The sequence below is a fragment of the Electrona antarctica genome (genome assembly GCF_951216825.1).
Source record: "Electrona antarctica genome assembly, chromosome: 4".
Lineage (NCBI taxonomy): Eukaryota > Metazoa > Chordata > Actinopteri > Myctophiformes > Myctophidae > Electrona > Electrona antarctica.
In genome coordinates this window covers 38093457-38105080 of record NC_136809.1, presented here as the reverse complement: position 1 = coordinate 38105080, position 11624 = coordinate 38093457, and the positions used below count along the sequence as shown (strand labels likewise).

Genomic DNA, 11624 nt, shown 5'->3' with positions numbered 1-11624 from the left:
AGTGGCTCAACCACAAAGTGCATGCCCCATAGACACAATGTTATGAGTGGCTCAACCACAAAGTGCATGCCCCATAGACACAATGTTATGAGTGGCTCAACCACAAAGTGCATGCCCCATAGACACAATGTTATGAGTGGCTCAACCACAAAGTGCATGCCCCATAGACACAATGTTATGAGTGGCTCAACCACAAAGTGCATGCCCCATAGACACAATGTTATGAGTGGCTCAACCACAAAGTGCATGCCCCATAGACACAATGTTATGAGTGGGCGAGCTACCTGTAGCAAGATGGCCGCCACGTCGCTCTCCATTGGCCAGCAGCGCGGGCGATCCATCTAGCCTTTCTTATAGAGGGTATGCGCATGCATAAAATGAGTGGCAAATCGAGTGGCAAAGTGAGTAGCAATGTGAGTTTAATGTCATTTAACGTTGTTTAATGCAATCAGATCGGACTTTTGTGTTTGGGGCTGTCAAGTCCATAAAGTAGTTTTTTGCCACTCAGTAGGTGTTCCTGCATAACTTAGACTCACCTCCCACTGTAATGTTGGTGACCCTTGACCCTCTGAAGCCCCGCCCCTGGCGTACGGCCTGGGTCAGCCCGGTGCGCTCCAGCAGGGAGGCGGGGCCTTCCTCCATGCCCAGCCAGTCCAGAGCCCCCCTGGTCCTAAACTCCACCAGACTCTGCACCGCCAGCCCACTGACAACATCACAGCAGCACAGCAGTAAAGGGTTAATTGAACCTATCAATTGAATTGATAACAGATCATTGATTAAAAAAATAAATAGTAATTGATTTTTCTTTCAAAATGAAAAAAAGAAGACTGTTTATTATTTAAATGAACACCCTACTTGATCATACTACAGTGTTTCACAAGAGCATCAAAAGTAGCAGATCTGCAAGCTCGAAACGCAGCGCGTGAGCTTGTAGATCAGTTTTGGAGATAATGAGGTTTCCACCCGACAGAGATGAAATAGTGAAACAGCAGATCTATAAGCTTACAACACGATAATAGTAATAGCGTGGTTCGATAAAATAATGAAAAATCTAACAGATTATCAAAGAAAATGTGCTTGAGAATAACCGTTAAGGAAATAATCGCCACTTGCAAATTGCAATGCTAGATCAGTACTTTCCGTACCAGGTTGTGCACGCTTATCCGACACACCATAGGACAGACATGCAGAAACAACGATCGGATTAAGGTTGACGAACATGCACTGCTCTGTGCTTGTGGTTAGGTTAGGGTTTGAGGTAGGTTATCGTTCTAATGAGTCGGACCAATAGTATGTCGAAATTTACCACAGTGTTAATTTGAGCAGGTCACAATTTACCACTATCTTCTATAGATCAAAACATCATCATGACATCACCACAACCAAAAAGTTATTTCCGGGGAGATGAGGCCTGCAGTGTCTCATTGGAGCTGTATTAATCATTATAACATTATTTCTGGAAGAACAGGACAAGTACATATGACACTCTTGAGTATTCCTCAGGTTGACAAACTAGAACATTATAGCTCAAGATCTGGACACTTTGTTAACAGTCTACTTGGAAATAGCAGTTTGTTTGCAGACATTCAAACATCTCCACGGGACTCCTTCTTTCTTTGGGGGTGAGCGTGGTTACAGGTTATATGCGTGCCCTAACCCTAAGCTTCAACCTCACAGAAACTATGCCTGTAAAACTTAACTTCAAACCCACGCCCACCTGGGCCAAACACCAGCACCTCACCTGTTCCACACCCCCAGCATCCTGCTGTAACCAGAGGCACTCTGTAGATAGGACTCCACCTAGTGGACAAGAGGTGCAACAACATCACTGGTTGTTAGAGGGTTTCAAATGGTAAATGGTAAATGGTGCATTTATATAGCGCCTTTATCCAAGGCGCTTTACATAGATTGTGCATTACATTCACCCATTCACACACACATTCATACACCGATTGCGGCGGAAGCCATGCAAGGTACCAACCAGCACATCTGGAGCAATTTGGGGTTCAGTGTCTTGCCCAAGGACACTTCGACATGTAGACAGGAGGAGCCGGGATTCGAACCGCCGACCCATGGATCATTGGACGACCTGCTCTACCTCTTGAGCCACAGTCGCCCCAACAACTTGGGATGCTCAAAAAGGAGGCAAAAAGGCTGGAAAAGTACTGTGCTGTCTCCTATAACTGGTAGCTGCAATATATGGCAGAGACATATGCATATATGTCTACTCTGGACTACGGATGGAAACTAGCATTATTGCTAAATCCGGTATATTAACATAGTATTGATTGTGTTGTGTTCATTAATATATGCGCTGTATAACTAAATAAAATACTTAAACCCATAGAGTACTGAGTGACTGCCTATTGTATCATGAAGACATACGCCATGATTCTGTGAATGTAACTAACTTTACTGCACCTTTAAATGTGTCCTTGCATGCTCTGATCTCCTTTATGTGGACATGAATACATTGTTAAAATGTGTGTGTTTTCCTACCCAGACAGTAGTGTACTCCTCCAGTCCATCAGATAACGCAGAGTTGGAATCTTCTACAAGGATCTGTAGGAGCAGCTCAATGGTCTCCACTGTGGAAGAAGAACCAGCATGAGATCACTGCTCCAAAAGAACATGGACACACACCCTCTTTGGACATTTTTACATCCAGACGTAGAAATATCTACATATTTTAACTTTTTTTTTCTTTCTCGTAACACACTCTATACACACTACCTTTGAGGGCTGCGGGCTGGTCCGGTACGATGTAGAACTTTGGCATGATGTGGGTCACTGAGGAGCTCCAGTCCCGTGACAAGGGAGGAAATTTGGACGTTGTGCCTGCTGGAAGACTCCTCTGGCTGGGGTACATGGGTGGGGGTGGCCCTGGAGGACTGTTGGTGGTGGTGGTGGGGTACATGGGTGGTGGCCCTGGAGAACTGCTGGTGGTGGTGGTGGGGTACATGGGTGGTGGCCCTGGAGGACTGCTGGTGGTGGTGGCAGCGGCCGTGAGCGGGGGGGTGTTTGGGGCGCTGCCAGGGCGCTGTCAAGGGCAAGTGATGGAAAGTACATTTACTGCAAGTGCTGTACTTTTGAGATACTTTTATTTGTTTTATTTTTATTTTTAGTGACCATAGGTCGCAGTTTACTATGAAAACCTGCATATTCTATCAGTGTCACGCCTCCATATGGTCACGCCTCGTGACAGCACGCCAATTGTGACACGTCATGCCACCATATATGGCCGTCTCCATATATGAAGATCACGACATCAAACCCTGGATAGCCATACATGGAGAAGCCTGGATCATCATCTAGATCATAAGGGGCCGGCCAGCAACTCTGCATCTGACCTCAAACCCTTAGATGATCTCCATATATGGAACTGACCTGTTCTAACATTCCATATGTTGATCCTTTCCCACCCGTCCTTCCTCTTCGATGTCTCCCTTTTGACTGATACCTGTCCTGACTGATACATAAGGCCTAGCCCTACCTGGGCCTCCATCAAACCCTGTGCACTCCAGACACTGCCCCCGCTGCCACCCTTAGATCTCCATATATATATGGAGCAAACCTGTTCTGACATTCCATATGTTGATCTGACCTCATCAAACCCTGTACACTCAAGACACACTCCATATATGGCCAGTACAGAATTCATTCCATATGTTGATCTGACTCCCCCATCCCAAAGCGCCAGCGCTCGACCCAGCAGTCTGCCGTCACCCAGGCGGATGCGTGCACGCGACCTCGCTTCTCACCCTCAGGACGTCTTACTGGTTTTTAATACTTTCCACTTCTACTCTGCTACATCTCAGAGGTGTAATTATTTGACAGCTTCAGTTACAAGTTGCTTTGCAGATTTAGATTGTTATTACAAGACAATGAAGCCCTATTTTATGCTTTGAGAACTACTGATTTAGAAGATAGTTGTAGTAGAATCGGTCTCAAGTAAAAAAACAACTAAATGTGAGTACTTCTTCCATCGCTGGTGAAGAGGCTATTGTCTCTCCTCCTCCTCGTCCTCCAGTGTGTTGTTCAGGCGCCGTGGTTGCAGGGGGAGCATGTGAGGACAGAGCAGTGTGGGTGGTGGTAACATAGTCAGGCGATTGTTTGCGTATCGGATGCGCGGTTGTCATCGGGAGGATAGTAGAGATCTGTGTTGGAAGCGTGCTGCGTCCAGATGTGATGTGTTTTTGTGTCGGCACAGGAGAGGGCAGGTGTGTTGTTGCCGCGTTGTTAGGTTTGTGGGTATCGTAGCTTTGGTGCGTGGGTGACACCGAAAAGGTGGAAGGGTGCAGAAAGGGCGTTCCGGTGGTCAGAGAGCCATCGGCCCGGGTAGGGGGTGTGGTGTGGAGCCTCTCTGCGGAGGTCGGCGATGCGGATGATTGTGTGGACGCATCACCACCGCTTGTAACAGAGGGCAGAGAAGACATGATGGGTGCATCATGAGTGGGTGAATAGTTCGGCATTGTTGTGTGTGTATGGGAGACCTCCGGTAAGAGTGCCCCACGTGTTGAGTCGAACGTGGGTGCTTTGGCATTTGACGCCGTCCCTCGGGTAGACGCTTCGTGTTCTGGAGACACTGTGGCGACAACAACATCCCCCTGAGTGGTCAGAGGAGGGGGAGGAGTATCTCTGAAACTTGCAGTCCAGGCGTAGTCTTTAGTGTTATCATGGCTGCTTGTGGAGGAAGGCGAGATGATGAGGGACTTGTTATGGTCCAAGATGTTTGAAGTTGTGTGTAACTGATCACTTAGGTCTCTCGTGTTGTTGTGCGCATGTTGCGGCCTTTCCGCTGCTTGTGTCACTGAGCTGCTAGTCCGTGTATGCAGGGTGAGCGTGTGAGAGGACAGGGATGAGGTGTGTGGAGAGTCTGTTTGGCTCTGTGCAGTGACTGGGTGTATGTTGGAAACATGGGGTGTGTTGTTTGTGTTTTCAGATTCGCCAGAAGGAACAGATCCATCGGATTGACTCGACGTGACGTCCGGACCCACAGGCATAGTCGACGAGTCCACTGGACTAATATTTTGATGAGAGGACACTGCCATCCCGGGCTCAGATATAGCGTCCGTCTCTGTGGGAGCAGCCGATTGGTCAATCCAGTGTGGCGCCTGAGAAAAGGACACAGCCGTAACGCTGATGTCAGTGTCTGTGCCGTTTGAGTCGCTTCTCCACGGTTCACTCGGCGACATGTCGGCGACATCAGGTGTGACTGCTAGAGTCATGGCAGGCTGAAGCCCGTCTGTGCTCCTCTGACTCCTCCAGGCAGGGGACTGGCTCTGCGCGGGATGCCCATCGGCGAGACCCTCGTGTGGGATCCGGGGGGTGCCGCCGGTCTCCCCGGGCCTAGCTGGAGGACTGGAGCTCAGGAGGAGAGACGGATGAGAGTGAGACGAAGGAACAGGCAAAGTGCTTACACTGTCCACAGCGGGGTCAGGTTGAGGCGAGTGTGTGGTTACACGTTTGTCTCTGTGTTTACCTGTATGAATGACAGTGTTTGGGTGTGTGTTTGTGGCGGTATCGACCGCTGCATCGGTCACCATGTGATGTGAGCTCTGTGTGTGAGAGAGTGTGTCTGTGTCTAATGTGTGTGGCATGTAAGAGGGCGTTACTATGCTCGGTATGCGAGAGGCCGCGGCTGCAGTTATTGTGTGTTGTGTGTGAAAGTATACGCTGCTGGCCCTGGCGTGGTCGTGGCCCTCAGTGACGTGAGCGACCCCAGACATATCCGCTCCATTGTCTGGTTCTTCCTGAGGAAGAGGGGGAGTTTCCCTATCAGTCGGCCCAGCCACGGCGAGCCCTGGCCAGGGAGAGGAGGGGGGTCGCTGCGGCCCAAGGCCCCGGTCCTGGAGGGAGGGAGCAGAGACGAACTCCGGTGGTACAGAGCTCCACCGCAGCCCTAGAGAGAGGTGACCTGTGGCCCTCTCGGCTGCGCCACTTCCAGATTCCTGCCCCTGCTGGGTAGCAGCGGGCGTCACGCTTGTAAACACAGTTCCTGTCTGAGACGACGGCGCTACGGCGGTGGTGGAGAGATGCTCCTCTCGTCCAGATGACTGGAGTGCCGAGGAATTCCTCACAACTTCCTGGACTGGACAAACGACACAGATAGAGGGAGGGTGAAAGTGGAAAAAACAACATGAGAGACACACACACGCACGCACGCACGCACGCACGCACGCACGCACGCACGCACCAAAACAATGTGATAATAATTTTCCTAGGCCTACTGACAGATTTACAGCTCTCAACAACAACGTGGTTGGAACAATAGTTTTGCCATCGTTCAGACCCAGCCCCGCCCAATGTAATCAAAGTCCTCCACACACCACTACAGTGGAGCATTGCTGTCATTCATTTTGCCCTCTACTGTAAACAACAAAAACCATTGGCCACAACTTTTCGTATTGCATCCAAGAACACATAACATAGGTCATAAGTAATTACAAGAACCCTCTTGAGGGATCCAGCCCTCACTTAGGTCACTAACTTCACTCCAAGAGACCGGAATCCTCGTGACCCAGCTGTCAAACTAGGTTAATGAGCAGTTAGGGGTTATTGACTCAATAACTCCTAACTGGGTAATTGGGTAACTTTATTGACAGCAGACTAACAGTAGAGATGATGGTACCATCCAAATTTAGAACAAAATATCATTCTATACTGCTCTGCCACTAAAATGTGGAATGCCCTGACACCATCATCCATTAAAGCAACAGTTCTCAACATTTTCAGGCCTCAGAAACACTGGTTTCTTTCAAAATTGTCCAGAAAATCAAGCAGAGGTAAATGTAAATTCCCATCGAAAGGAGGTGTCATTCACTTCCGCCGCTTTTCCTTTTTCTCCTTTGTACATAGTGTTTTGTATTTGTTGATGATGACTATACTATGTTGATGTATTGAATACATATAGGACCACAATGGAAACAGTCCCCAGGATTTTGCTGTGTTATCCTTTTAACTTTAATGTCTCACTGGCACTGCATCACGTGCTGTTTACAATACATTTCTGATTTATAAAGTATTCAATCAATGGATTCTCACCATAATAGGCCAACTGAACAGTGTGTGGTGTAGAAGGGTGTCCTCCTCCTCTCCTGCCGGTAAGGGTGGCAGTGTTAGTGTCACAGCCAGACAGCACAGCGGTCTGACCGCTCTCCTCCAGAACCACTTCTTCACCCTGGTCCCGAACACAGCGCACCCAGATGCGTGGCGTAGCACCACCACCGCCCACGCCGTCCACCCATGACGACGCTATCCACTTTAAGTGTACCGTTTGAGTCGACGGAACGTGGACCACCCAGGTGCACAGCGTGTCCTCCAGCAGCGGCAGTGTGATCTTCTCCGTTAGGCTGCGTGTGGAGGACGATGTGAAAGTGTCGTCGTTGTTTGATGTTACTACCAGCCTTGGTAGAGTGAGACTGATGTGCCCACTAGGCCGAGGGTCCAAGAGGACCGTGCCACCGCACTGTGGGTCGGATGATGAGGCCAATGTTTTACCTGAGATGGGGAGAGGGAGGGGGGGTGGGATAGTTTCCTCATTCATTGCTGTCAGGCAGAAACATAATTTTGGGTTATCCTTTTAGCATACTTTTGTATAAATCTGTGCCACTGTGCCTTGTTTTTGGAAACTGTTAAGAAAGTATTCAATCAATCAATTTTATTTACATATTCTTCCATATTCTACCTTTCTGTTTTGTTTAGAAAATGAACACCCTAGTTGATCATCATACTAGATAAACCGTAACAGCAGTACACAAAAGCATCAAAAGTAGCAGATCTGTAAACGGATGAGGCCAATGTTTTACCTAAGGGGGCGGGGATCAGAAGTAATGGGTAATACATTTGGTTTGCCACCATACACCCCTGTCCCCCGGCCAGGGCTCTGGCAATTTGAACTTGAGGCAAGAGGCAAACCTTCAAAACCGCTCTTAAAACCCACCTCTTCATATAGCCGCAATTTGCAACTCTAGATTTTTTTATAATGGGATGAATCTAGAGTTGCAATACCCTCCATTGACTCCCCACTCATCACTTTTGCGTTTGCGATCTGCTTGTCTTAAACGACGTTAAACTCACCAACATTGCAGCTGTAGTCCAAGCTTGAATTATTCTCTTTCAATCTGCAAAGCTTGTTTTTCATGAAAATCCCCCGTAGACATGTTATGAGCTACTTTCTGTCAAGAAGAAGAAATGTTGGAGTTTGGAAGCGCTAGTTTGTATTAAGGGGTCGCGCTGCTGCCTCCTGCATTATGTGCAAATGCGAAACAGATGCATGCAGGGACGTTCAGTGACTTACGACGAGCGCTTCCAAACTCCAGCACTTAGAAAAATAATCACTTGCACAGAATTTCTTGACAGAAAGTAGCTCATAACATGTCTACGGGGGATTTTCATGAAAAACAAGCTTTGCAGATTGAAAGAGAATAATTCAAGCTTGGACTACAGCTGCAATGTTGGTGAGTTTAACGTCGTTTAAGACAAGCAGATCGCAAACGCAAAATGATGAGTGGGGAGTCAATGGAGGGTATTGCAACTCTAGATTCATCCCATTATAAAAAAATCTAGAGTTGCAAATTGCGGCTACTCTTCATATGGCTTTCCCCAGCAGCACACATAGTGATTTTTATTCCATAGTCTTTTTCTTAGTGTTTTTTTTTCCTACTTTAATGGTTTAGTTTAGTTTTGCATGAGTGCGTTTACTGCGTTAATGGAAATAATAATAACATGTAGGCCTATGAGATGAGATGATCTCTAGACCAGTGGTTAAAGTGGGGTCCAGAGATCACAAGCCCTGTTTCCTCGAGGGCGTTCCTACACCCTTAAAGTAAGAATGTAATGTAATCAAATGACCATAAGGTTACATCAGGTTCTCAGATTTTAATTTATGGGGCTGCTTGAAATGAAATAAAGTTTGAGAAACACTGAAACACTAGCCTAAAACTATACTGTAAGGAAACGCCCACCTTCAACAAACAGCCTATATACTTTTACATTTTTCAGAACATGTCTAGAACCACACTTCCTTCTTACCTTTTGCGATGATGATGATAATAAAGCGTAACAGATATACGTGGAGCTGCATTTCCAATCCTCAGACATTTCAGTAACGATTAATCCTAAATCCATGCAAAATGTTCGCGTTCCGCGTTGATCCGTTCGAGAATAGAATAACGGACGGTTTAAACACACGCAGAATGAAAGCGCCGGCTTGTCCCGTAGCAAGAGTGGAGCGACAGACAGACGTGGTTCGGTTCGGTCTGACCCTGACAGACAGACGCGTCAGAAAGTTTCCTTCATCATTTCCTTCTAACGGAAATCACAATGTTGTCACTCGGACAACACAGCGGCCAGCATGTAGGCTAACCCAAATGAGATGCACGTGTCTCTGTTAGTGTGCGTGTGCGTGTGTGTGTGTGTGTGTGTGTGTGTGTGGGGGGGGGGGGGGGGGGGGGCATGGGGGGCGCAGAGAGAGATGGGGAGAGGGAGGGAGAGAGAGAGATTCAAAATCAGGACAACAAAAGCCTACCCATTCAAGAAGATTCCACTAAAATAACTTGCTTTTGGCACCCAATACAACACATTCATGTTTTATAAAACATCCTTTTCTTTATTCTGCCTTTTTCCTTAGAGAGAGCGAGAGAGAGAGAGGGAGAGAGAGAGAGAGAGCGCGCATGCACATTTCTTATAGTTTTGAAAACTAGTTAATATAAGTTGAAATGCATCAGTTCTACACATTTCTTTATTCCATTTTAATGATTAAAAGGCTACATAAATAATTGTGTGTTGTGTCCCACTTTATTGCAGGCTTTGGCAATGTAATGTATGTTTTCTCATCATGCCAAAAAAGCCCTTATTAGAATTGAGTGGGTGTGAGAGAGACAGAGAGAGAGCCAGAGAGAGAGAATGCTGACAGCAATGCTGCTATGCGTGTGTGTGTGTGTGTGTGTGTGTGTGTGTGTGAGAGAGAGAGAGAGAGAGAGAGAGAGAGAGAGAGAATTCCCTCTGGGTGATTGAACCATGAGGTGAGGTTATATTATTTACTCACAGTGTGCTTGTAAAACAACGAGATGAACGGATCCAGTTGTCACGACGGGGGTCAGTTTTGGGGGGCTATTTACTCACTACATAAACGGCAGGACATCATTACCTCTGGATGGAAACAGGACGACATCAAAGCGGGCCGCAGTTCATTAGTGCTTTCTTCATATTTACACTCCTCACGTCTGACTGTGTGCAGGAAGCATGCTAGAGCCTGGCGCCTACAAGACCCTAACCAGCTGTAGTCATCAGTGGCTCTCAAAGTGGGGTAGGGGAGTTGGGGGGCCCCCAGGAGGTTTTGGGTTGGTTCCAGGGGGTCCCCAGCAAATAAATTGTTAATGTAGCATAGCATCATCATTTGAACCACTTTATCCATTTATAGTTAGGCTACTTGGCTGTTCAAAAATGGCAGATCTACATGCTCACAGCGGCATCATCAATTTGGGGGTCCTTTTGGCACAAAATAAGTGTGGTCCTTGGCCTTGTACCCCATAGGCCAGGGTACAAGATTTGTGGCGTTAAAAATGTAAAATAAATACAAAATAATGATAACATTTTCAAAAATGTTTCAATTATTTTTTGAAAATGGCTGGCTAAAGTGGAAAAACTAATTTTGATATAGCCTAATACTGTAGCTAATTTTGCTGGAAACCGGGGAACCCCCCTGGAACCTATTAACAGAACTTTCATGTGCTTGTCTTTGCAAACTGTCAATAAAGTAATCAATCAATCAATCAATCAAGGTATTTTTTGGTCTACTTTGTTGGTCTACTTTGTTGGTCTACTTAATGGAGTAGGCTACTACTACTACTAAAATAAGATATAGGAACTCTACTACTGGTATCCCTCAAACCACTGGTGCTCATGGAATCAGAATCAGAAGCCTTTATTGCCATGACATGTAAACATGTTACAACATTAGGACAAATGCAAAGCAGGACAAGACAGTACAGTGAAGTACAGTGACAGACAGTACAGTGAAGGGAATCATGTTCAGGAGAGAGGAAGAATTATGTCATAAAACTAAAAGGCAACAAAAAAATAATCCACCTCCAGGAAGTCAAGATGGATTTTATTGGTAAAAGGCATTTATTGAATTTTGTCTAGAGATATAAAAAATACCCCAACGCGTGTCGGCTTGCACCTCAGGGTGCAATGAAAACACAACACAACAAAGGCCTATAATATTATATGTGTAGTCCTACACTGTGCTAATGTTTTCTTTTCTTTTCAAGAGTTGAAGCTGCTCTTCCTCTCAAAATAAATGTTTCAACTGGGTTTCTACATGCTTTTTGGGGGGTATGAATGTATGGCCAATGTTGATCATTTTAACTGTTATGAGGCCTAATTTTGTTTTCAAAATAGGTTGACCCAGTCATTCTGTGGTAAGTCACACTCACACCGAGTAGGATTGTCTGAAGGCTCGTTGGTAAAGGAGTCTCCTAGCCTCGGTGGAGAAGAGTCTGCGTTTGAGTCTCTGGTTGGCATATTCAGAAGATCAGGCTTGTTGGCTCATCTGCACTCTTGCAGGCCAGCTTCAAGGTCAGGAAGTTTCGACTGAGCTCTGGAGGTGCGATGCCAGA

The 11624-nt window shown here is 46.5% G+C and overlaps 1 protein-coding gene across 3 annotated transcripts in view; it reads right to left on the bottom strand.

Moving 5' to 3' along the window:
* LOC306922325 (uncharacterized protein) overlaps window positions 1-9376 on the bottom strand; it is a 15417-nt gene extending 6041 nt beyond the window's left edge. The window contains exons 1-8 of one of the 3 annotated variants that reach the window (XM_079499839.1): window positions 9034-9376; window positions 7045-7500; window positions 3978-6091; window positions 2734-3040; window positions 2500-2588; window positions 1742-1800; window positions 537-703; window positions 285-350 (exon numbers count right to left, since the gene is read on the bottom strand). In XM_079499839.1, the coding sequence (XP_079355965.1) occupies window positions 285-350; window positions 537-703; window positions 1742-1800; window positions 2500-2588; window positions 2734-3040; window positions 3978-6091; window positions 7045-7500; window positions 9034-9085 (3310 nt within the window). In that variant the 5' untranslated portion in view covers window positions 9086-9376. Of the gene's footprint in view, window positions 1-284; window positions 351-536; window positions 704-1741; window positions 1801-2499; window positions 2589-2733; window positions 3041-3977; window positions 6092-7044; window positions 7501-8079; window positions 8392-9033 lie in introns of those variants that run through there. The other 2 variants (XM_079499838.1, XM_079499840.1) reach the window with 2 other exon arrangements.
* Window positions 9377-11624: the final 2248 nt, after the last annotated feature.